We start from the raw sequence: 24,906 nt of genomic DNA on the forward strand, positions 1-24,906 counted from the left end.
TGTGAGCCCCATCAGGCTCCCCCGCCCCTGGGATTCTCCAGGCAAGAACACTGGGGTGGGCTGCCATTTCCTTCTCCAATGCGTGAAAGTGAAAAGTGAAAGTGAAGTCGCTCAGTCGTGTCTGACTCTTAGCGACCCCATGGACTGCAGCCTACCAGGCTCCTCCATCCATGGGATTTTCCAGGCCAGAGTACTGGAGTGGGGTGCCATTGCCTTCTCCGAGACAGAGGAACATGGTGGGCTACAATCCATGGGACTGCAAACGTTGCAGGGAGGAAGCCAATTCTGACTCCAGGTTGGAAACTGTTTCTTTAACTTGCCTTTATTATTATAATCGTACTCCAAGGCTTGTTTAGAGGAACCTGCCCCTCTGCTTTAATGTAAATTAATGTGTCTTTGTTCAGTTCGAGGAGAGATTGTTTGTCCCTGCCCACCTGTGAATAGAAGAGATTAACACACCCCTTCTTCTGAAGGCTGGACATCCCTTTGGAGATGTTTTGCAAGACTGAAGAACCTTTCACTTTGCTTCCCCACTGCCTCTCCCTCTCTAGTCTGCCTTTTGACTTTAGTTCCTCATTGCTTCTTTCTCTCTGATCTATAAAAGAACCTGGCATCCAGACCCCAATAAGATGGCTATTTTGAGGCGCTATTCTGCCATCTTCTCAGTCTGCCGGCTCCCGACTAAAGTCTCTTCCTTGCCCCAGTACTTCCTCTCTCGGATTCACTGGCCTATCAGGCCGTGAGCAGAGCAAGCTGGGACTCAGTAACGGAGTCAGACATGACTAAGGAAGCATTCAAGCAAGCAACCATTTGGAAACTTACTTGCCAGGTGTCTTAAATATTCTCTATTCAATTATTTTTTTTAAAGGTTGATCTAGTTCCATTTACTATTATCATCTTCACTTTTTACATCGGAAGGAGCTCAAGAGAGGTTAGACATTAGATAACTTTCCCAAGATTACAAAGCTTGTAGATGGTGGCATCAAGGTTTGAGGGCAGATATAATCAACCTCAAAGCTTGTGCTATTAGTCACTCCACTGTGTCACGTGTCTCTCTTTGCCACTCCAGCCTCAACACTATGACCATGACTGTCTCTTGATGACTGTATTACTCTATTTGGTGGTTGCCTGGTACTGAGCAGGTTCTCAGAAGTATTGTTGAATAAATGTGACTGCCTGTGAGTGAATAAAATTACTTATTGGGTCAAACGTCTAATAGAACTGGGTGCAAGATTGTGTGCATTCCTCTTAAAACAAAAAGTCCTGACAAAGAGAAGATCCATAAAATACAGAGCTGGTAGATGGATATGCTCCATACCTGATTCCACTGAAGCTTTGTGGTTCTTAGTCCATCCCTTATCCCAATCCCTTGTCCTAAACTCTAGAAGGACTACGTGGAAATTTGTCTTGGATTCTAAGTGTTACAGGGCTACAGTGTTCCAACATGTGCTCTCCCTGCGAACAAACCTAAGTCACAGCTCTCTTCAGTGTAGGAGCTGTAGTGTCCGGGTTACCTAGCGTGGTTGCATTTGTTCCCTAATACTTTCAAAGGCTCCCAAATGCAGAGTGACGCTGGGTTGCCTAGGGTGCCTGTCCACCTCAGGTTCTCCAGCTTCAAACCCGAAGAGGTTGACATACGATGCATTTTTCCTCTGTGGATACACATATGCTTCTCAGCATCATCACCAGCAGAATGAGTGGACAAGTCGAAGAAATACCTAAGCACGGATTACCTCTTGACCGTCTCTGTCCAAGACATAGGTTTTGTATCACAGAACAAACCAGACAAACACACAAACGTGATAAACAACTAATTTATCAACCACTCCCTTTCCATCCTAGTGGTGCAAAGACTGGGGTGGTTAAAGCAGGCTGGTTGTTTTTAAGAAGCTTTCAGCCCAATGCGAGGCTATCTTCCCGAGAGTGCTCTGCCCACGTGGGTCGCGCAAGCGCTAATTACTAGGAGCCAGAGAAAGCGGGGAGCCGGGAGATCGGCTGCCTCGCGGGGAATAAACTGGCACCTCTAGAAATAAAGCTCCGTAGCCAATGCGGCGCCCCGGCGTGCGGGATTGGTGGCCTCGGCCGTGACGCGGCCTGGGCGGGCCGAGTCGGTTTGCGACAGTGGCCGCGGGTCCCGGCCGTGGGAGGGGACCGGGGACCCGCCGCACAGCACACTCTCGCCGCCCGCGCGGAAGGTCTCTCTCTCCCCGACTCCTGGCACCGCATCCCCGCACCGGCGTGGATCGGGACCCGCGCTCTCCAGTGCAGCCAGGGCTCCCGAGCGTGCGTGCGGCTGGAGACGCCGAGGTTTGGCCTGCGGGCGCGGGGCGGCTCCGGGAGGGTGGCCCGTCGGTGCGGGGCCGAGGCAGGATCCCCTTCTTACGCCGCAAGCGCGCGCCGGCCCACGGGTGCCGGCAACACCTGAGCGGGGACCCGAGCTGCTCCGCGCGGCCGCGACCTGATCCCGCAACGCCGCGGGAGGGGCGGGCGGACCGCTGGGCTTTGCTCCCGCAGCTTCACTACTCCGGCCGCTGGCCGCGGGGGCGAGAGGGGCGGAGCGGTGCGGAGGGCTGGTAATGCCTTCTCCCGGGAAAACTTTTCCCCGCCTTCGAGCGTGGAGGGATCCGTGCTCACCAGAACATTTAGAAAGCTCGGGAATGGTCGTGTCACGGAGCGGAGCGGCGAGGGCGGGGAAGCGGGGAGCCCCGGCCAAGCCGATTTGCATCCCAAGCTGCGGAGACAGCCGGGCGGCCCGGGGCGCTGAGATTGGGGGAAGCGGGAGCGGCCGGGCGGGACGGCCGAGCGGTGTTGTTTCCTTTCACTTCCTGAGGCAGCTGCTCACGATGAGGAGGGGAGCGAGGCTCCGGCAGAGCGGCCTCGTCCCGCGGGTCTGAGCGCCCACCCCCGCCGCCGGGACTCCGGCCTCTCTGGGCTTCGGCAATGAGCGCCCTGTGACCGGCGGCGCCGCGAGTCGTAGACCCGGGACTCCGGGAGGCAATGCTGGCTCGGCTTGGAGTGGCTCGGGGACAGTGAAGAAACCCTAAAATGGAGGACTTTTCCACTAGGACGTACGGCACAAGTGGCCTGGACAACAGACCTCTGTTTGGAGAGACATCTGCCAAGGTGAGTGCGGCCCCGGACGCGGGGCCTGAGTGGCGCGTCTGTCCAACTCCCCGCCCCTGGGACCCGGAGCCCTGCTGGGTCCTTCTGCGGCCCCTGGAGGGAACTTGCAGCGAGATCCCCCTTCATCCTTCTCAGGATACTTGCCTTGCCCCTCGGCTCCCTGTCTGGGACAGGGTTGGCCAAGAGCCTTTGAAGATTGAGGGTGGAGAAAAGTTCAGAAAGTTCTGGGCTGTTAGGGGCCCTAAACGGGAGTGCGGAAGCCCGCTCTCTGCCTCGCCTCCCAGCCGGGTGGTCAGGGTGTTTGCACATCCGCTTGTCCACCTGGCGTGCTGACTTTCAAGAGGCTTCTGAGGCTTCCGTAAGGGCCCAAGAGTGGTGCTTGTGATTTGTGTTTATCTAGAGCCCTTAAGGGTTTACTGCTGAGGCAACCAAGCAGGGAAAAAGAGTGGAGGCATGAAATTAGGGTTCCTTTGATGGGGCTCCATTCCAGGAAGTGATCAAAGAGTCTCAGACCCATACACGTTCTAGTGCCCTATTTCAGGCTTTTAAAAAGTATAATGTTCTCTTACAAGCTAATCCTGTGATGTCCTGGGCCAGTAGAAGAGAGTTCTTTTCCTGTCCCCAGCATTAAATTTCTGAGTTGTTTGGGCAAGATTAGCCTGTTTTTGTTTGTTTGTTTTTTTTTTTAGTTAGAAAGTGACATGGTGATCTTTGACCCCTGACAAAGTACTCTCAGGCTCTCATAGAAAGTAGGGCACATATGGAGTCCAGAGCTTCCTGGGTTTCTCTGCTCAGGCAGGGACCTCTTTAGCAGAAAGGACAGAAAGCTTGTCCAGCCGACAACCTGGGGCATGACCCTGAATTTGGAAGCTTCCAGTCTGCCAGGAGACCACTACTTGGTTTTTTTTTTTTTACCTCCCTGTGGATTTTGCTTTCTCTTCTCAAAGTGTCTTTACGAGAAAATGTTTTAAGCTTGATGTATAGGAAGATGCTTCGTTTATTGTGTGGCTTTTGTATAATCCCAGAATCCAGTAGATATTCCTATTTCTGCTAATATTGTTTTTCTTTTCTTTTTGGCCGAATGGCTTGTGGGATCTTAGTTCCCTGACCAGGCATTGAACTCAGGCTCTCTCTCATCACTGAGGAGTCAACCATTGGACTGCCATGGAATTCCTATCTGCTAACAGTATTGTGATAGGCCTGGGGGGTGGCGGGGTGGGGTCCAAGGAACCCAAGTAGATGGGGGAAATATGTAAGCACACGTGAGGCAGCTGGATCTGTGCTATGACAGGGCATAGAGGGGGCATACTGGGGGACAGGGGAGAAAGTGGTCCCTCTGTGAAGCTTGGGAAGATCTTAGAGGATAGATTCTCCATTCTGAGCATTTGGTAGCCTTCAGCTTTCAAATATGAAGGCTCCTACATTGGGAGTTGACCGGAAGAGGATTTGGGGCCTGGAGAGTAGAGGCAGCTGACTGCTTGAAGGGATCAGATTACCCCCCGCTCCTTTTTATAGAAATATTTGTTTATTTGGCTGTGCAGGGTCTTAGTTGAAGCTCACAGGATCCTTAGTTGTGGCATGTAAACTCTTAGTTGGGGCATGTGGGATCCAGTTTCCTGACGAGGGATCAAACCTAGGCTTCCTGCATTGGGAGCACAGAGTCTTAGCCACAAAACCTAGGTCTCCTGCATTGGGAGCGGCAGAGTTTTAGCCACTGGACTACCCAGTGGCTGCCCAGCTGGCCTGAGAATGAAGAGGTTCAGTCTCTCTTCCGCGTACCTTGGTGCACAAGGGATTGTGGGGTTCTGGTGATGCAGACCTCTGACCTCCTTTAGCCCCTTAATACTGATATACGTGAATCGATAAGGGACGTATTGATTTATAGGGACACTTAGAAATAGTGATGTTTTCTGACTCACTTGGGCCTAAGTAGTCAATGACTGTGTTTCTCTATTGCCTATGATCCATTTGAAATCCATCCAAGAATTTGACTATTCCAAATATATCTCTGTTTATCACAGATTTATTCAATCCAAGAGTGTATACTCCCAGCATTACTTAGGCAGTTTTAGACCTCATAACAGTAGAATCAGCTTCTCAGAGAAAAAAAAAATTATGAATAATACATATTTCCAGATCTCTCAGAATTCCTCCCTTTAGCTTCTTCTGTAGGGCTGACAGGGTGATTGGACATACAGAAATTACACAGAATGGAGAAAGGAGAGAGACTTTGGTCTTAGGATAGGAAGAAACATCATGTTTCATATAAATTGTCGTATCTGAGGAAGAAGAGGCATCCGTCTTTAATGACGGCAAATGATTTATTGGGGACGTGAGTGAGCAGGGCACAGGATGGCCTCAGTAGTGAAAGGACAGGACATGTTACAGTGGAGCCATTCCCATGGAGGGTGGTCACTGCTGGAGCCGGGTGGCTTCCTGAGGACCTTGGGAAACTGCTGATGGCTGCTGTGTGAGTTTGCTCCCAGCGATTCCCTGGAAACTGGACACAACAGCCAGTTCATTAATGAACTGTTGCCTTTGAGTAAAAAATCCAGAAAGGGGAAAGCCCACTTCCTGTCCTAGTCTGACAGATCTTCTGAGCTTTTAGTCCTCTTCATTGCCTTTTACTGACTGACCACAGATAGGCTCTCACTTTTAAGTCTAGAAAGGCCCAGAGGTTGAGGTCCAGTCTCTAACTCTATGGCCAAGATGACTGAAGCCCAAAGAGCAGAGTCAGGAGGGAAGTGGTGTTTCCTCCATGCTAGGCAGCATGCTTTGCATCCAGCGTCACCCTGTTTGATCCCCCAGTTCCTTTGTGTGATGGATGTTGTCACTCCTTTCACAAGCAGGGAAGCTGAACTACAAAGCAGGCTATGAGTTCAGTCACACAACTGGTTCTCCTCTGGCAATGTTTCACGAGTTGACTAGGACAGTAAATGTTGAGTTTCGCAGTCTGGGTCACATGCTCCAGGAACCACTGTGGGCATTCACGTACTTGGCCCTTTCACAGGAAATAGGTGGATTTATATGCCCAAAGTCATGGAGTAAGTGAAAGATACTAGAATCTGCCGTATTACAAGAAATACACGACCCAGCAGGTCTGGAGCAGTGCCCGCATGGGCAGTCCCTAAAGGAACTTCTGTCTTTACGTACTGTTTTCAGTTACCAAACCCCGGATTTATTCAGTTGTTAGCATGATGTTTAGCAATAACTTTATAGATACAGCCTTGGAGTGAATGGCAAAGCAAAATAGTTCTCTGTTGTTACATAAATGTCTAAGGGATAATAGACAAAAGCTGCGATAGTCATTCCTTGACACCTTTGGAATTTTATATTGCTAGGTGGGCTGTCTTACCCACCCTGGTCTGAATATCCAGGTGCATTTCTCATCTGTTTTTATTTCATCCCCAGTTCTGGGATGCAGTACATCTCTTTCAGGGAAAAAACAAATGTGGCACAAATGATATGATAATATGATGTGTCTGAGGTTTCAGAGCATGTGCTGTTGCTTAGCATTTTCTGAATTTTGAGCACTACCCCAATAGAAATATAAGGTGAAGCATGTATGAGATTTTAAATATCCTAATAGCCATATATTTAAAAGTGTAAACAGATGCAGTTAATTTCAGTAATATACTTTATTTCCATACATCTGAAATACTGTCATTTCAGTACGTACTCAATATGTAAAGTGGAGAGATTTTTACATCATTTTTTTTGTACTAAGCCTTCGTAATCCAGTGTGCATTTTCACTTAGAGCCCATCTCAGTTTGGACTAGCTTCGTTTCAGGTGCTCAGTAATCACACAGAGCTGGTACGTCAGACAGTGCAGTTCTAAAGCAAGTGAATTTTTAGTCCTAGCAGTTCCATAGTCACGTTTGTGAAACATTTTTCTTTACTGCGGGACTTGTCAGAACCTTTAATGTGCTCATTTTCACTGGGAGTCTGGTTGGAGAAGGGGGATGGTACGTGGTGCTCTTTTGGTGGCTGACCTCTGACCACTGGCACAATCAATGCCTTACTCTGGAGTCTTACCCTGCGTGCCTCCACCCGCAGCAGATTTGAACGGAGTGTCTACAGAACTCCCTTCAGGAAATGTCACTCTAGAAATCTATTCCTTGCTCCTCCCTTCCTCGAGTGAACTATACCCTGGAGATATTTGTCCCTCTCTTGTCCACAGCTGCCTGTAAAAGTTTCCTTTGGGCCATCTTTCTGTCTGGGTAATGAAATGCTTTGAGTTATCCTCAGGGCTTGTGAGTTGATGTTGATTTCCTGATTTGCTAGCTGGCTGCAGAATCATCCGAAATCCATTTTAGCCAGTGGATTGGTGACCCTAGGGGAAGAAGGAGGGTGGTTCTGTCTGGGGTGGAAGGTAAACCCGCCTCCCACAGCCAGTGCAGTGGGCCGGGGTGGGAGGGTGGCAGGGGTTCCACCTCCTGGTGGCAGGGAGGGGTAAGTGAAAATACACACTGGATTACAAAGGCTTAGTACAAAAAAAAGGTGTAAAAATCTCTCCACTTTTCATACTGAGTACGTACTGAAATGACAGTATTTTAAATGTATGGAAGTAAAGTATATTACTGAAATTAGCTGCATTCCCTCCATGGAATGCAATGAAAGCCAGTTCCTGGACCAGCCTCTTCTGTTGTTTTTCACTAATAATAATTGATTCATCCTCTAAGAAGGGTGGTGACCATTCTGTCCCTTTGTTCCTACGTGGATGTGATGTAAGAAGAGTGAGCGACACTGGAGGAAGGCGCATACACTGGACTTATAATATGGAGGGTCTCTCCATGGAGGGAGCAAGTTAGTGGGTCCCGAGGCTCAGATCTTTGGTACCAAAGGCAAAAAGTTTCATGTTCTATTGCATATTCCTGAATCCTTACCTCCCCTCCTTACAAAAGAAGTCAAAAAAACAAAAAGTGAAAAACAGGTCTTTTGATGACCTTTAGTTGAATTCAGCCAGTTCAGACTTGGAGCATTTGACTTTGCAAATAATTGTGTTAAGGTTAGAGTGCTACTTCTTGCCTTTTGCGGGGTGGGGGTGAGGGTTGCTGCTTCCTTAAGGACAAAGCTGTGGTTAGGAGTGTTGGGTCTGCCTGCCGCCCCTTCCCCTGCCCAGAGCCCCAGGGCCTCTCGACTCTTGCCTTTGACACAGCCTCCCTCCGGGTGATTCTCTGAGATTCTCTGAGCGCACCCTGATTCTCCCTCAAAGTGGAGCTAGTCTCTCCCAGGACGGATCCGTTGTCCCTGTGGCTGTCTCCCAGCCTGCCAAACCACTTTAGTTGCCATTGCTTGTGTTAGAGAGATGGTTTCAGATGATAGATGCCAGGACTGGGAAGTTTCTGAGCAATGGGCTCAGGAGATTGTATGTTGAGAAAGCTCTTCCAAGGATGCTGGTGCGCAAGGAGGCTGACAGCCCTGGTCTTAACTGTGCTCTGCGATGCCCAGTCTGGGCTGAGCCCTCTCCTTGGGCCTCTTTCTGTGCACGAGCTGCCTTCTTGCTCCCGGTAAATGCTCTTCTACTTTCTGTTGCACACTCTCGTCTCCAAATACCTGAATCCTGGTTAGTCTGATTTCCCACCTTAGAGCCTTCCTTTCTGCCCAGCCTACATCCTACGAGCCTAGTGGTCAGAGATGCCTCCTGGTATTCACTGCTTGTGCTGTGAGGGGTTCATATATGTCTTGCCTTCCCGGCCAGAGTCTACACTCCTTGAGGGTAGCAGCCGATTGCTTTATTTCTCCAGCCTTTTTAGCACTTGGCACAATGCCTTACCTAGTCCTGGATTTTATGTATTTTTTTGCTGTTGATGAAGTATAGTTGATGTGCAATATTATGTGAGTTGCAGGTATGCAATAGAGAGATTTACAATTTTTATTTGTTTTTTTAAAAAATATTAACTTATTTGGCTGTGCAAGGTCTTAGTTGCAGCATACAGGATCTAGTTCTGTGATCAGGGTTTGAGCTCCGGCCCCGCTGCATTGGGTGTGCGGAGTCTTAGCCACTGGACCACCAGGGAAGTCCCGAAATTTAGTTTTAAAGGTTATATTCTATTAATAGTAATTGTAAAATATTTGCTATATTCCCCATGTTTTACACTGCATCCCTTATTTTATACCTAATAGTTTGTGCCTCTTCATCCCCTACTCCTGTCGAGCCCCTCCTTCCTTCCCTTTCCCCACTGGTAAGCGCTAGTTTGTTCTCTGTATCTATGTCTGCTTCTTGTTATGTTCTTAGGTATGTTAAGTTTTAAGTGAGGTGAGCATCTAGCATCACCAAAAAGTAACCTACTTTCTTGGGACCTCCTGAACATCAGCAGAAGGTGGGGGCTGGTGTTCAGAAACCTGGGGTGCTGGGTACCAACAGGCTGTTGTGCAGTTAAGGGCATCACTCTCTCCTCTCCTTGCTGAGCTTGAGCAAAGAGCCCATAAACATAATACAATACTGTGTAAAAACTTAAACTGAGGCCTGGTCTCTCAGAAGCTGGTGGTTTGCTTGTGTTTTTCCTTCTGTAGACAAGGTTTTCGCAGCTCTGTGGTAACAGACTGGGTCTACTAAATTAGTCTTTTTTTTTTTTTCCTTAGGTTCAGGCCATAGTTTGTGTGTAGGTATAATGACCATGGGGCTTCCCTGGTGGCTAAGTGGTAAAGAACCCACCTGCCAATGCAGGAGACACACAAGATGTGGGTTTGATTCCTGGGCCTGGAAGATCCCTTGCAGCAGGAAATGGCAACCCATTACAGTATTCTTGCCTGGAAAATTCCATAGACAGAGGAGCCTGTCAGGCTATAGTCCACGGGGTCACAAAGAGTTGGACATGACTGAATGACTAAGCACCCATAATGACCATATTTTTGGGGCTGCCATGGAGACACTTGGGTTGACAAACTTAAGTGTCCCGGTGGGGATGATGGAATGCATTTGAAATTGGGCTGCTCTTGAAAGGGGGGCCAGGCTCTGTGGCCTACTCAACGCCCACTCATCTCTGAGAACCTAATCCCATTGGTGAATGACAGCCCATTAGACGTGGTGGAAATAATACTAATAGCATGTGAGCAGCCGTTTACTGATGCTTGTAAATGTAACTCTGTTCTAGGGCTTTACTGTAATATATCTGAATCTTTATGGGATTCCCCGCATGTTAGACTGTTGTATAAATACGGAAACTTTGGCTTCAGTGTTCCATGATGTACCTGCGATCATAGGCAGGCATGAGGCAGGGGAAAACACAGATATTGGGTCTGTCATGATCCTGACGTCCTAGCCCTTGTTCTTGGTCTCCCAGTTCTGAAGGTCAGAGCACATAAAGACCTGGCATTTCTGGGACTTCCTTGGCGGTCCAGTGGTTTGGACTCCATGCTTCCAATTCTTGGTGGGGTGGGTACAGGTTCCATCAGTGATCTGGGAAATAAGATCCCACATGCTGTGTGGTGAGGCTAAAAAACAGAAGAAGAAGAAGAAGAAAAGAATGGATCTAGCACTAGATAGATAGGAAGTGCTAGATCCTTTTTTTTTTTTCTTCTTCTGTTTTTTAGCACCGAGTCGGACTCGACTGAAACGACTTAGCAGCAGCAGCAGCAGCACTTCCTATGGTACCAGTGCTAGGGATCATTTTGTCCCCTAAACATGTGGAGTAGGTTTGTTTTCTATTTTTACTGTGATCTCATTTCCCTAAGTGATGCTTCAATGAAAATAATATATTTCAAGTATGCCTCACTGTGAGGAGAATCTGGCAGGAAGGATATCACAGAAATATTCACAAGTGAAAGATGCTTCAGAATGTGAGTCTGTGAAATAGGGGACGTGTTTCAAGGCATCCATAATGTCTGCCTTCTCTAGAAGGGCCTGAGGCAGAAGTGGGCGTTCAGAGCTATAGGCAGCTGCAGAGGCCCTGGTGTGTTTGAGACTGGGCTCAGAGCATGAGAGTTGGCGAGTGTGGGTGTGTGTGAGTCTCGTAAGCTTTCCTCACGTGGCCCTGCCCCTGTGGTTTTCTCTGAAGCCTGGGGACAGCAGCCCCTGTGATCGGAGCTCCCCGTTTCCCAGAGTTATCTGGGGAGGCCGTCTAGCCCCTGGCTTCACCCCAGGGATGCTGGTTGCCTCTGGCCACAGCTTTGGGGGACTCTCCTGTCTCCTTAGGACCACGCAGCTCTGGGGGCTCCGAGGAGACCCACCGGCAGTGCCTGACTTTTCTTGCTTCCCCCAAACCCAAACCTCCTCCCACATGTCAGGTCTCTCAGTGTCTCTGTCCCTGCATGTTTGCCCCTGGGGCTTCTGACTGGGACACTGCTACAGCTTTCCTGACGAGATGGTTTCCACTGCGACTTGGAAGAAGAAAAGGAAAATCATTTCTGAGAATTGGCCTTTTGTTTCTGGTATCAGGACTCTGAGCTGTGATGAGAAATGTAAACCTTTGCACGCGGAATTGCAGGATGCGGCCCACGGGCCTCATCAGTGGGAGGAAGTCTGGGCTCCTGGTGTGTTTAATGCATGGTGACTGGATTACCTTTCTCCTCTCTCCCTCACAAGGAAAGATGATCGCTTTTCCAGGACCTGAGGGTCTTGTGAGCTAGGAGGACTGACGTGGGGTGGAGCCCTGTAATGACAGGAGGCATAGAGTTCCGCGGAGCACGGAAGAAGGGGATATTTATTATACTGGGGGCATCAGGACAAGGGACTTTTGATTTTTAGGCCCAGGAACGTGAGTCAGATTTGACAGGAGGAGGTGACTGGGAATCCCAAGCAGGAGGTCCAGCCGCGTTGAAGGGGTGGGAGCAGTAAAATGCCAGAAAGGGGAGGGAGCAGAGTGTCCCATTGTGAGCAGACTCTAGAACTTGGAGTAGCTATATGACGCACACTTTCCTTCTGGAGGCTGTCAGTGGTCGAGAGTGTGCTGTAATGTGTGCTTTGATACAATAGTTGTGTGCATGCTGTGTCCCAGGGAGTGTGCTGTGTGCTACAGTGTATCTTTCCTTTTTTTCTATTTTATCTTTTTGCTGCACAGGGTCTTGGCTGTGGCGCATAGGCTTAGTAGCTGTGGGACGTGGCCTTAGTTGCCCTACGGCACGTGGGATCTTAGTTCCCTGACTAGGATTGAATCTGCGTCCTCTGCATTGGCAGGCGGCTTCTTAACCACTGGGCCGCCAGGGAAGTCCCGAGAGTGTATCTTTGCTTATGGAGCATGTGTGCATGACATGGAGGAGAGAAAGGCGCTACACAAGTCCTTGTTCTTCCCTCTCTTCTCAGCTTCAGTCATCCTGGCCTTCTTTTCCAGTTTCCAAGCTCACACCTGCCTCCGGGCCCTTGCAAGTGCTATACTGCCTTGTTTGCAGTACCCGTCTCCTAGATCCTTGGGTGTCTTGTTCCTTTTTCTTAAAAAGGTCCCTGCTCAGACAGGAGGATTCCTTGACCTCCTTTTTTAAAAATAGCCCCCCAGCTCCACCCTGATCACTCTTCCCTTACCCTGTTTTAATTCCTTCCTGACTTCCTCACACTTAGCATGTAAAAAGGGTGGAGAATGGATGCTGAACATCAGAATGGTGAGCAGGATGGACAGAAGATTCTTCCGATGTTGGAGGAGTTGAGATTTGGGGGCTAGAGGTGGACTCCACAAGCGAGAGATTCAGCCCAGAGAGAAGGATAGAGGTAACTAACAAGACCAGGATTGGCAGAGGAGCCAGCTGCCCCCCAGTCCTCTTCAGGCTGGAGGAAAGGGGGGCCCTCTTTCTCTTGGCGTCTTTTATAAGGATCTCTGCTGATGGGCAGGCTTCAAGAGTGAGATTGTAAACCTGAGATGAGGTGGAGCTTCAAACCGCTTCCTAGAGAGAGGGACAATCAACCCAAAATGAAAGGCCGTGAAAATCAGCGAAGGCCCAGCTGTAAACATGTGAACTTGTAGTAAACCAGTTAGTTTGTTCTTTCAGCTAATATTTGAATATCTCATATATGCTAGGAGTATATAAAAGGGAAATGACCTGCATCCCTGCCCATGGGTGCACTTTTGTAGGTAGAAGAATGTTCTCTCCACCCTGGGTGATGGCAGTTCCAACAGCCACATGGCTTGCCTTGGTCCGAGTTAGACAGAGCTACTCCTGCCTCTGGGTGGGCACTGGCCCATGGAGGGGTGCACAGTTTGGAGAGGGCACCATGGAGCTGGAGGTCAGCCATGGGTAGTGGCCCAGAGCCTGGCCGTGAACAAGGGGGAAGTGGCCCTCAGCCTCCTAGGCCTTACAGCGTGGAGGAGAAGACAGACGAGTAAACAGTTACAGGTAGGATTGTTGAAAGGCTCCACGGCAAGGCTTAGCCCCGGAGCCTGGAAGTGACTGGCGGGGTCTGGGGGTGACTCAGGACTGGATTGTCAAAGCATCGAGAGCAGAGGGGCTCTGGATGCTCAAACTGCTGATTGCATGGTCTGGTCAGGGCTTTGGTGACACAGATTGGGAGTGATCTAGTTGGTGGATGCAGATGAAGACTAAGCTTAGGGGCAGTGGAGGAGAGGGTTGGAGAAGAGGGATTTGGCAGAGCAGGTGCTGAAATAATTGTGAAGAGGAAGGGAAGAAGTTGGCATGAGACTGCCAGGGACATGCATCTTAAAAATAGAGGATGCTTTTGTCTATCCTGCTTCCCAGATGGCTCAGTGGTAAAGAATCCGCCTGCCAATGCACAAGACACAGGACACAGGAGTTCGATCCCTGGGTCAGGAAGACCCACTGGAGGAGGAAATGGCAACCCATTCCAGCATTCTTGCCTGGAAATCCCATGGACAGAGAGGAGTCTGGCTGGCTACAGTCCACAGGGTCGCAAAGAGTCACACACGACTGAAGCGACTTAGGACGTATGCAGTACCCCATCCACGAAGGCTCAACCCTCGTGACTTACGGACCTCACAGAGGCCCTGCCTCCTCCTGTTGTCACATTAGCCATTAGGATTTCAACCTATGAATTTTAGGGGGACACAAACATTCAGAACATAGTAGAGGATATTACTGAAATTGCCTTCTCTCTCCAGCTTGGGAAGCAGGACGTGCCCTGTCCCGCCTTCTTCCTGGCCCAGCCAACCTGGGAGGAGTATGTGGGTGGCACAGGCTCTGTTGGGTAGAAAGTTGAAGGGCAGAGGCTGCAAGGGAGATCCGGGGCTCATGAGAACTTTCTGTGTCCAGGCTGGCTCACATGGAACAGGTTTCGGTGGGTGTGAGGGGTGAAGATGGAGCTGGAGCGCACCTGGGGAGGGATGGCGTCTGTAGGGCCACCTGTGGTGATGTCTGAGGAGGACTCGGGTGGAGTCGCAAAGGGGGAAGTGACACAGAAGTGGGATTCTTAGCCTCCCCCTTCCTCCACCCCCTCCCTCCAGAGCATGTCAGGGAATGTTCTCCTGGCATTGTCCATCCAGGGTTTTCCTTGCCCTCAAGGGGCTTTCTGTGGCTTCTCCCTGGGAGTGCGAGGGAGCATGGCGTGTGGAGCAGTTCCTGAGCAGCAGTTGCTGTCGTGCCGGTGAAACCAGGGCCATGCTGCTCTGGCAGAAAATGAGTGACCAGGCTTTTATCCTTAGGCTTAGGAAGCCTGGACCTGGAGGTGCCCGAGGCTCACTCCTGGCATTTCCACAGGGTTGCCGACATCTGGCCCGGGAGTCAGCATGAGGGTTCGGCCCCCGTATTTGGGGAGAGCCTCACCTCGTGGGCTGCAGGGCCAGCCTGTGGCTTCTATGGTGCGGCTGTGTGTCTGTCCTACAGCAGCGACTGGAAGCTGGGGTTTCTGATAAGTCAGGCCCTGGCTGAGTGACCTCTCCTGGTGAGAGGCTGTAAGGAAAATGCCATCAGCCACTTCTATTGATGATTCTGTTCTTTAAGCATCATTCACAGGGAATTGGCCGGCAGTGCGCCAGGCTCGAGGCTACCTTCTCCATGGTTAATAAACTGCCAGTCCTAATGGAGGAGGTGACAGGCAATAAATACAGAAGTGTCACATGTGGACCATGTGACCCGGGAGACCTGAGGCAGGGACAGCTCCCATCCTCAGCGGTGCCCAAGGAAGCTGTCTGGATGGGAGTTACAGTGGAGGCGATGTTTGAGTTGAGCTGTGAAGGAAGAGCAGTTAAATTGGGTGTGTGGCATTTCAGCCGTCCCACTTCTTACCCCGCAGCTCACTCTTCTGGGGACGTTATGCCTTCAGCTATTTATACGTGTCAATAAGAGAACTGATTATGTGTGAAGATGTGCTTTCTGCATCTGGGTACCCCTGCAACACTCCCCTTAGATCCCGGAGAAGCTTGCCTCTTCTCATCCTGCAGTGCGCTTACCGTCATCAGGGAGAGCTTTGAAATCCTCTGGACTTCTTTCTGGGCTGCTTGGAATCTTAGAACTAACATTTGAACTTAGAAAAGTTTTCTTCACTCAGATATATATATATATTTTGGCTGTGCCACTTGACTTGTGGAATCTTAGATCCCCGACCAGGAATTGAACCTGGGCCCTTGGCAGTGAGAGCTTGGAGTCCTAACCACCGGACCACCAGGGAAGTCCCATAGTCAGATTTTTTTTCTCGTAAATCCTTTTGCTCCTCCTTTCTACTCCCCAAATCGCTTTAGAAATTTTGCCTTACTTTTTTATTGTTGCTCGAATGGATTATGAAACGTTTTGCTAAGATAGCACAGGCTTCAGGTCCATTTTGGAATGAGGCAAAGCATAAATTCCTGTGGCAATGGAAGCATGATTTTACCTGTCAGCATTCTGAGCAGGATGTTTTGGGTTGCTGAGGACAAAGGCCGGCTTTTGGTTATTTGGGATGTTCCCAGAACCTTACCACCTGAGCACTTGAAGGGAATTTGGGGTTCTCTGTTTTGTGTCAGGATGCTGGCTGATGACTGAGCAAGGAATCTGGGGGCTCCTGTGCTTTTTGACTGCTGAGGGATGCCTTCTCCTCTGGCCCGGGTGCTGTCTAAAGCTGATAACCCAGAACCATAAATGGTTAACACTGGAAAGGATCAGATATCAGCCCAGTCCTCTCACTTGATAGACCCAAAGGGGTTAAAGGGTCCTTTTGAAGCCATCTGGCTAGTCAGTGAGATGAGAACGTTGGTCTCAACTCTCATTTCAGGGCCACCACATACATGTCTAAGCATTCTTAGACCTTTTGAATTGCTTGTTAGCCTTGCATTTTGCAGAGAGCTTTGGGGAGGAGACTTTCGCCACTACCTGGCAGTATGACCTTGGGCAAACAGGTGTGACTGAACCCAGTTCCCCACTGGTAAATGGAGAGAGCATATTCCTTACTGCTGCACAGAGCTACCTTGTCTCACCCCAGGTACAGACGCTGCAGCCACAGCAATCTTTCTCTCCTACATTATTTCAAAGGAAGATGAGCCTCTTTTGGACTTGGGCTGCTGTCTCCACCTGTGCATCGCAGCCCAGCTTCTTCCCCGTCATGACGTTTGCTCTCCCCAGGTCTCTGTGGAGTCCCTTCATCCTGAGCTACAACATAGAAGACACTTTTTTCCCAGCTTTATTGAGATAACTGAGATAATGTTTAAGTGAATAAATAAATGACTTAAGAGGGAATATGGGTTTCCCTGGCGGCTCAGTGGTAAAGAATCCACTTGCTAATGCAGGAGATGCAGGAGACGTGGGTTCAATACCTGGGTTGGGAAGATTCCCTGGAGGAGGGCATGGTGACCTACTCCATTTATTTTTGCCTGGAGAATTCCTTCGGCAGAGGAGCCTGGTGGGCTACAGTTCTTGGGTCTGCAAAGAGTCTGACACGACTGAGCACACAAGAGGTAATATATGCAGATACGCAGTTGTTGTTTAGTCACTAAACTTCATCTGACTCTGGAGCGACCCCAGAGACTGTAATCTGCCAGGCTCCTCTGTCCATGGAATTCTCCAGGCAAGAATACTGGAGTGGGTTGCCATTTCCTTCTCCAAGGGATCCTCCTGACCCAGAGATCGAACCTGTCTCCTGCATTACCACTGAGACACCAGGGAAGCCCAATATATGCAGAGTCCCAGTCAAAACTATACTATGTATGTTTGTATATTGTTATGTTTATGTGCTCATAAATTCATACATATGAGTTAAGACAGTCTCTTGGCCTGTTGCTGAGTAGATGTCTGAGGAAGGGCTGTGCTGGGCTGTGCTTGGTCGCTCAGTTGTGTCTGACTCTGCCTCATGGACTGTAGCCCACCAGACTCCTCTATCCATGGGAATTCTCTAGGCAAAATACTGCAGTAGGTTGCCATGCCCTCCTCCAGGGGATCTTCCCAACAAAGGGATTGAACCCAGTTCTCTGGCATTGCAGGCAGATTCTTCACTGTCTGAGCCATGAGGGGAGCCCCTGAGGGAAGGGAAGACAACCTGTCCTGTCATCTCTGTGGGTAAAGATCAGGGCTGATTCTGATCCTGCTCAACTTTCTTGGGGAGTGAAAATAAGTAACGGTATAAAGTGTAAAGATCTGGTAGGGAGAATGGTTTTGTTAGATGGAAATACAGCAATAATAAAACTGAGGAAGAGACAGAGCTAGTTTTTGTGAGAAATAGAGTAGCTGAGTTAATAGAAACTAGCTTTTGATATGGAGATAACCTGAATTTCAATTAATTCCATAAACAGCAAATTTAAATGTAATACTCCCTTTTCTCCATGCACTCTGTTCTGACTTGGAACATATTAGCCCTAACACTGCCCTTTGAAATGCTAATTAAGGGCAATTTAATTATTCTCTATTATTCTATCTTTGGAGACTGGGAGGGGTGGGGGGAGCTGCTTAAGTCCTGAAAAATCATCTCTGGGCCTAGGGAGGGTCTCTACCCGAAGATTTGAACTTAGCAATGTTCAAAATGGTTTAGATTCTAAATTTTACAGCTGTGCACACAGATCATGTGAGGCTCTTGTTAAAATGTAGATTCTGTTTCAGTAGGTCTGGGGCAAGGCCTGAGATTCCACATTTCTTACAGGCTCTCAAGTGAGATCAGTGCTGCAGAGCCAGAGCACTCTGCATAGCAAGAGTTTAGACTGAAGTGGGAGGTCTTCCAAAGCTAACTCTGTTGTTTCTTTGGCCTGCATTCAAGGTTACTTCAATAGCTGAAGGCCTGAGGCCAAGACCTTGGCTTGGAGAAAGGAGACTGTGAGAAATAGTTGTGCCATATTCTAAATACTTTGTCCCATCTTGGGAGTCCTAGTTGTTCAGTCGGTTGTGTCCGACTCTTTGCGACACCATGGACTGCAGCACACCAGGTTTCCCTGTCCTTCCCCATCTCCCAAGTTTGCTCAAACTCATGTCCATTGAGTCCCAGATAGACTGTATTTTAATGATTGAATACCTGATATTCATGAAGATGAGTTGGGATTCTAGACAGATTGTCTAGAAGGCAAATAGGGAAGTAGTCATTAAAGTTTAGATGTATTTTCATGAATGACTGAAACCAGTTAGGCTTCTATGGTTAAGTTCACTAGTCTAAAACAATCACTTATGAGGAAATCATTCCTGAAAGATAAACACTTTACTGTAGTACTGTTGTACTTTGCTAATAGGCTTGTACTTTGCAACTTGCTATCTTTATCTAGGAATTCCCTGGTGGCTCAGATGTAAAGAATCTGCCTGCCAGTGCAGTAGATGTGGGTTGGATCCCTGGGTTGGGAAGATCCCCTGGAGAAGGGAATGGCAACCTACTCCAATATTCTTGTCTGGACAATCCCATGGATAGAGGAAACTGGCAGGCTATAGTCCACGAGGTCACAAAGAGTTGGATACAACTGAGTGACTAACCAACAACAACCTTTGTCTAGACCAGCAGTTACATGCTACGCTGCTGTTTCTGTGAAAAGTAGAAATGGAATCTCCTCTGTTGCATTGAATCCTGTTTCCGTTACTTATTGGTACTGAGATTTGGAGCAATCTCTTAATTTCCCTGAGCTTGTGTTTCCACTTGTAAAATAGTCATGCTAGCCTTTCATCCCGGGATTTTTTAGGAGATACACAAAAGCTTCTGGCATAGTTGCCATCTGTTCACCATTAGACCTCCTCTTCTCCCTGTTTTGATCCTGGTTGCCAAACTTGCTGTACCATTTGGAGAATAGGGATTCTTGGTGGCTGCCTCTCACCTGAACCTCTTCAGTGGCTTCTGTTGGCAAAAGCTCTTGTGACATATGTAGACCTTTAGGAATCCCTGGAGTTTATAAGGAGATGGGAGCAAATATTCTTTACTTCTTAGAATAGACCAGAGTTTAGTTGAAACTTTTTCACAAGGCAGAAACAGTGGGGTTCTCATACATGGGTTGTCTGTAAACACATTTTATGCTAAGTACACATCTGCCTGTGCAGGACTACTAGTGCTCAGCGCTTTATCCCTGGGTCACTTTCCTGACAAGAGGCTCTAGTTTCACTCTTGCGTGTGCAGTGTGGTCTTCTCTAGCTGGTAAGATCTGTTCGAGTCCTCAGGTTGGGTCAGGGTCCGGCTGGAGTTCCGTTTCCTTTGTTCTGTGTGACATGAAATTGCAGTGGCCTTGGTCTGGAGTGTGAGGTCAGACACCCTGGAGAGGACACTTGGCTTTGTTCCACGCTTCCCTCCCAGCTTTGCCTGCCCTACTCTTCTTTGGGTTCTTATCTTTAGAAGCAGACAACTCTGTGCAAGTTCCTGTGCCCTTCCTATCTCGGAGCTTTTGTTTATTGGCTGCTCATATTCCATATCCTGCTGATCTTAAAGTGCTCAGACGTTACCAACACAGTCTTTAAAGACTTCAGCTTTGACTTTTCCAAACTAAGGTTACTTGATATTCTCATTGGTCATAAGGTAGTATTTCCTAATCAGGTCTTAAACCCTTACCACTTGGTTCTGTAAGGTCTGTGAATAAGTGCTATCAACCTAATATACATATTAGTACATACTATTTTTATATATTACTTGACTTTTCAGTTCCTTTAACTGAAACCATCTAACCAGTGACCCTGATTTCGATATCCTGTTTCGTGTTGATTCTAACTTGCTGTCTGACTTTAGGAAAATAGTTTAACTGTACTCACTGAACCAAAATTTACCTTAACCAGTAAAATGAGGATTGGATTAGATCAGTTTTTCAAAGCATTCTTTGGAGTTGGTTGGGGCAGGGATGGGTATAACAAGAGATCTCGATAGGTAGAAACCCCAAGCTCCTCATTCAGGTGATTCTTAAGATTAATGAACAAGGATACCATCTGTATCACGAATAGGTTGAAACTCATGATGGGAAGAGACATCATCTAAGTCTGGTTCCTGACTGTTTTCACCAAGGGTCTGGGCTGGCCACCCCATGTTCCTGTCCCTTTTGCTTCTGCTCATACTGTTCCCAGCAGCAAAAGTAGATTATTTGTAAGCCTCCCTTTCCCATCTTCAAAAAGCCCTAATGTAAAAATGCCATGTCCCTTTAAGAAATTTTCTCTACACAGCTGTCCAGCTTCCCCAAACCCCTTTCTTTACCCTGGTGGCTCAGTACACTCTGCTTTTCTGGCAGCTGTTTGTCTGAAGCTCAGAGGGGCAGGGTGCTTTCTCCATTCTCAGTGTCCTGCATTGTGTCTTTCTAAAATGCCATGAGTTTATCATATGGCTAAAAAATTCTCTCTCTTTTTCAGGATCGAATCATCAATTTAGTTGTTGGCAGCTTAACATCTTTATTGATCCTAGTAAGTATCTTTGTGTGTCAGCCAGGGTCTTAGCCAAAGTTTTTCTTGAAAACCTTAATACTGCAGTGCAATCAACTCTCAAAAAAAAAACAAACCTTAAAGGGCCAGTACATGAACATATGGAACATTCCAATTGTAGTTAAATTAATGCTTTCAATCTTATTCACACTTGAATAAAACTGCATTTGGTATAAATGGAGTAGCTAGTTGATTTCCACTCTCATCCCCTAGTTGAAGGTGAAATAGCACAAGTTAAATAAACTTGGTTTTCTGGGTTTGCCTAATAAATTTGTAGTATGTGAGTGGCTACTAGTAACTCCCTTCTGTATGTAACCCACAGCTCTGCTAGTATCTTTACATTTATTTTGTTCCTAAAGTATGTTCATTATCCTTTGGCTTTTTAATTTCTCATTCTGTATACTACAGCTTGGTGCTGTCAAAATAAAACAAAGCTACATTTCCCAGTCTGAGAACGACCTTTCTTTGGCACATTTTTATTAAATCTAAGAGAATTTTAGTTAAGTCTCTTTCTGTGACTTCTTCATAAAAGAATGGGTAACATTATATTTAAGGTAGAAAGAGAACTACAGGGTATTAGAAACCTATATTTTAGTATTTTTCATGTTAAGCAAAAACAGTTTTGGGTATTTTTTTTTTTTGCTGGTATACTCAAAATAACAAAAAGGTTAGAACTTTGCCCAGTATAGTCATTTATCCTGGGGAATGATGTTTAAATGCTTTCTAATCTTTGTTGATGAAGAGGTTTATTTTGAGGTTAGCTAGTTTTATTGCTTCATGGTGGTTTGTCTCCTTTCATAAAGGAGGAGGTTGGGAAGATTAAGTGGAAGTAATAGAAGGAATAACACAATTGAAAAGATTTTATTAAACATTAACATTCCAGAAGACAAATTTCACCATTTGGAGCATGTTATAATGTTACTTTGCCTAGATGGTAGTCTAACCAAGTCTTGGAATTACTCCTGAGGCCTGACATACTTTCTTTCCATACAGGTAACGCTGATCAGTGCTTTTGTTTTCCCTCAACTACCTCCAAAACCGTTGAATATATTTTTTGCTGTCTGCATCTCTTTGAGTAGTATCACTGCCTGCATACTTGTGAGTACTATTGAAAATTTAAATTCAGTATCCTTGAGGACTGATGGTTGCAGTGCCTGGAAATCTGTATGAAAAGATGTCTCTAATTATACACCACTCCTCTCCCCCAAAGGATGTCACAATTCTCATTGTTAAAATCCCAGGGTATTTTTTTTTTTTTTTAATTTGTCTCCTTTTCTCCTAAATCCCAAAGTTGTAACCTTGTAACCCTAAAAGGCAACTCTGTTCCCTTGATACCAAAAAAAAAAAAAAAAAAAAAAGACTTGGGTCACCAAAGATATGATGTGATTTAATTTAATTCATCTTCCTTCAAGGACTACATACAGAGTCCAACAGTCTTTGGGAAATGTTATTACTCCTCTAATAATTACAGAACTAGTCTATTTTAATCTTTTGAGTATTATCTCCCCAAATGAAAGTAATTAACACCAAAACCTCTTGAGAAACCTAAAGCTACAGTTGTATGTTTTTCACAAGAATGTTCAGTTTTTATAATACTAAGAAGCCTTTCTGTTAGGTAAAGAAACAAAGACAATAGCCAATCCTCAGCTGGGTATTTGCCAAGTCATCATTAATTGGCAGCTGTTTCATTTCCCTTCAAAACCCTTAAACATAATTGTTTTGACTCACATAAGATCTGAGTTAAAATTAAACCTGGGGACATTTCCCAGCTTCAGATTCACTGACTGTTTTGTTCCTTTGGCCTGAGGGAAGGAGTGGCCCCTCGGACTTGGAGAGCCTGGGAACAAAGCTCCCAGAACTGTTCTCCCACTCCCAGCCTAGAGCCGGAAGTGGCTGACAGTGATCTAGTAACAGCTTAAACTAGAGGCATGCATGTGCAAAGCTCCGGTTTTGGTGGCGATTTGAATCAGTTAAAGGAATTTAAAAGTTGTCCTCCCTTCCAGTACTTTAAAAAGCTGTACCTTTTACTAACATAATAATTAAAATATCTCTAGAAGATAGATATATATTCTTGAATGACTCGCCAAACAATTGGTGGACTCTTGGTTTAAACATTGATCAAAGTTAACTGAGAAAGCAGGAATAAAGTATGATTTTGGATATAAACTCAGCTGGTACACTTGAATTACAAAGAATAAAATTCTGGCTGCCTTAGCCTCATTTAGGGGGAAAAGTATATATGGATGAACCTGGTCACAGTGGAAAAGAATTAGTTGTATTTAAAATTTTTAATATTCAGCCCAATGCTATTACTTAAACTTCTATTTAATTCTTCTTCTTTTAGATCTACTGGTATCGACAAGGAGATTTAGAACCGAAATTTAGAAACCTTATTTACTATATCTTATTTTCTATCATCATGTTATGTATATGTGCGAATCTGTACTTCCATGATGTGGGAAAGTGAGGCTGCCAAGAGATACACTCACCAGGTCTCTTCAAAGCAATATATTTGGACTCGAATAAGAGCTGGATAAGGTATGCTGAAGAGTCTCCTGCAGAAGTCTGATACATGATTTTCATGTTAATTGTAAATCTAAATTCCCTCTTGCAGGGGAGACATATCCTAAATCACTTTGCTTTTTCTTTAAGGAACCGATGTTGCACATAAACATTACCCCTTAAAGCACAAATCATTTTCACTTTTGAAATTTTTTATATAAAGTAATGGTGTGGTGCAAGGCTATGTAACAAACAATCTTGCATTTTAAGACAAATATTCTTTTATTTCTGTTAAACTGAATATACAATTATTGTTCCCTAGGCAACCAACTTTTGCTTATAACTACAATTTCACGTTAACAAAACACAGACGGTGAAAAGACAACTTTGATTGTGTAGATCTAATTACAATAATAAATAAAATAATTTATACAAGTTTTTTTTTTTTTTTTTTTAACTTTTTCTATAGGGGTCATATTCATTAAAGCCCTAGAGGCTAATTTTGGCTTAACCTTCTCTAGTATAGGAATGACTCTTGGTTTGTTTCAAGAAGCAAATTTTGTGTTTTTAAATTGCCTGAGAGGGAGAAGTTACATCAAACCCCCACCAGTTAATGCACTAAGTGAACGGCAAACTCGGATACTCTGCTATTTCCTGGGTAATTTACATAGCAAAACATGTAATAAAAGGTCATGGTACAGGACAGGCAACTTAGTACTTCCTTTCCCATTTAGTTTTACTTCAAAGTGCTAACTTTGTAAACTGGTGACAGTGGGTTCTGAGGGATGAAAATGCTTAGCTTCTGGTGAATTTTGTTTTACTACTCTCATCCATATTCCCTTTAAAAAGTAATTAACAAAAAAAAAACCTGTAGTGAATTTTCTAAACCCTTTTAATACTCTTCTCATTACCCAGCCCAAATCAGCTCCCACTGCCAGCAATGGGTAAACCCAAATAACCCCCACACAATCACCTCAAGTCTCAAACTACTTAGACGATGTCTCTGTGCAGAAGGTCACTGGGAAGCTCTAGAGCATGTGACTTCTCTGAAATATAAACAGGCCTACTTGAGACCGGACAGAGTGCCATGTCTGATCTGTAGAGATGAATATTACTGCTTTTAAAACAGTAGTTAAGCTTTGGCGATTTCAAAATTCTCTCTGCTAAAGTGAAATTCCCTGCTGATAAGAAACACTAATAACTGGGATCTCTGCAGTTAAGACCCTAGTGCTCCACTCAACTACATACTGTTGTAAGACTAGACCTCAGATGATATATTTAAAGAGGTAAAAAGTCATAGCAGCAACACTGTATGTGGCTTGAGCACTGTAGCTATTCAAAAGCCAGAGGAATGGTAAATTAAGCCTCTTGGGGGATGCTCCTGTTTCTTTGGAGATATAATGAACAGTGTGGCTTTGCCTGAATGGCTTGTTTCTAAGAATTACCTAATGACAGTGTACCAAATCCTCAACATCTTTTGAGTCTTCTGAGACAGGACTGCCCAGAGATGATCCAATGATGTTTGATTCTTCTCGATGATGCTGGAGTATGGGATCTGTAATGAGATATATCATCTAATCCACATCAAAGAATTTAGAATAAGTGTTCTTCTACCA

The 24,906-nt window shown here is 46.3% G+C and overlaps 2 protein-coding genes across 9 annotated transcripts in view; one reads left to right on the top strand and one right to left on the bottom strand.

The window, feature by feature from the left end:
* Positions 1-2,101: 2,101 nt before the first annotated feature.
* Positions 2,102-23,725, top strand: TMEM243 (transmembrane protein 243). Of its 2 annotated transcripts, none has more exons than XM_019958585.2 (5): positions 2,102-2,307; positions 2,831-3,123; positions 20,720-20,770; positions 21,782-21,886; positions 23,133-23,725. In XM_019958585.2, exons 2-5 carry the CDS (start codon positions 3,046-3,048, stop codon positions 23,253-23,255), a joined length of 357 nt encoding a protein of 118 aa, XP_019814144.1. In that variant the 5' UTR covers positions 2,102-2,307; positions 2,831-3,045; the 3' UTR covers positions 23,256-23,725. The 2 variants fall into 2 exon arrangements, with proteins under 2 accessions (XP_019814144.1, XP_019814143.1); XM_019958584.2 differs by having other exon boundaries at positions 2,835-3,123.
* Positions 23,549-24,906, bottom strand: part of DMTF1 (cyclin D binding myb like transcription factor 1) — a 50,146-nt gene continuing 48,788 nt past the window's right edge. For all 7 annotated transcript variants that reach the window (XM_019958580.2, XM_019958583.2, XM_070787647.1 and 4 more), the window contains one exon: positions 23,549-24,845. In XM_019958580.2, coding sequence (XP_019814139.1) covers positions 24,736-24,845 — 110 coding nt within the window. In that variant the 3' untranslated portion in view covers positions 23,549-24,735. The remainder of the gene's footprint in view (positions 24,846-24,906) is intronic.

Source organism: Bos indicus, chromosome 4 (genome assembly GCF_029378745.1).
Source record: "Bos indicus isolate NIAB-ARS_2022 breed Sahiwal x Tharparkar chromosome 4, NIAB-ARS_B.indTharparkar_mat_pri_1.0, whole genome shotgun sequence".
Taxonomy (NCBI): Eukaryota; Metazoa; Chordata; class Mammalia; order Artiodactyla; family Bovidae; genus Bos; species Bos indicus.

What these genes read in the sequence shown, in the direction of transcription:
- TMEM243 (XM_019958585.2), top strand. Translation starts at nt 3,046, where the DNA reads ATGGAGGACTTTTCCACTAGGACGTACGGCACAAGTGGCCTGGACAAC. An exon ending in TTGGAGAGACATCTGCCAAG is followed by an intron (nt 3,124 to 20,719) that starts GTGAGTGCGGCC and finishes TCTCTTTTTCAG; the next exon opens with GATCGAATCATCAATTTAGT. An exon ending in GTATCACTGCCTGCATACTT is followed by an intron (nt 21,887 to 23,132) that starts GTGAGTACTATT and finishes TTCTTCTTTTAG; the next exon opens with ATCTACTGGTATCGACAAGG.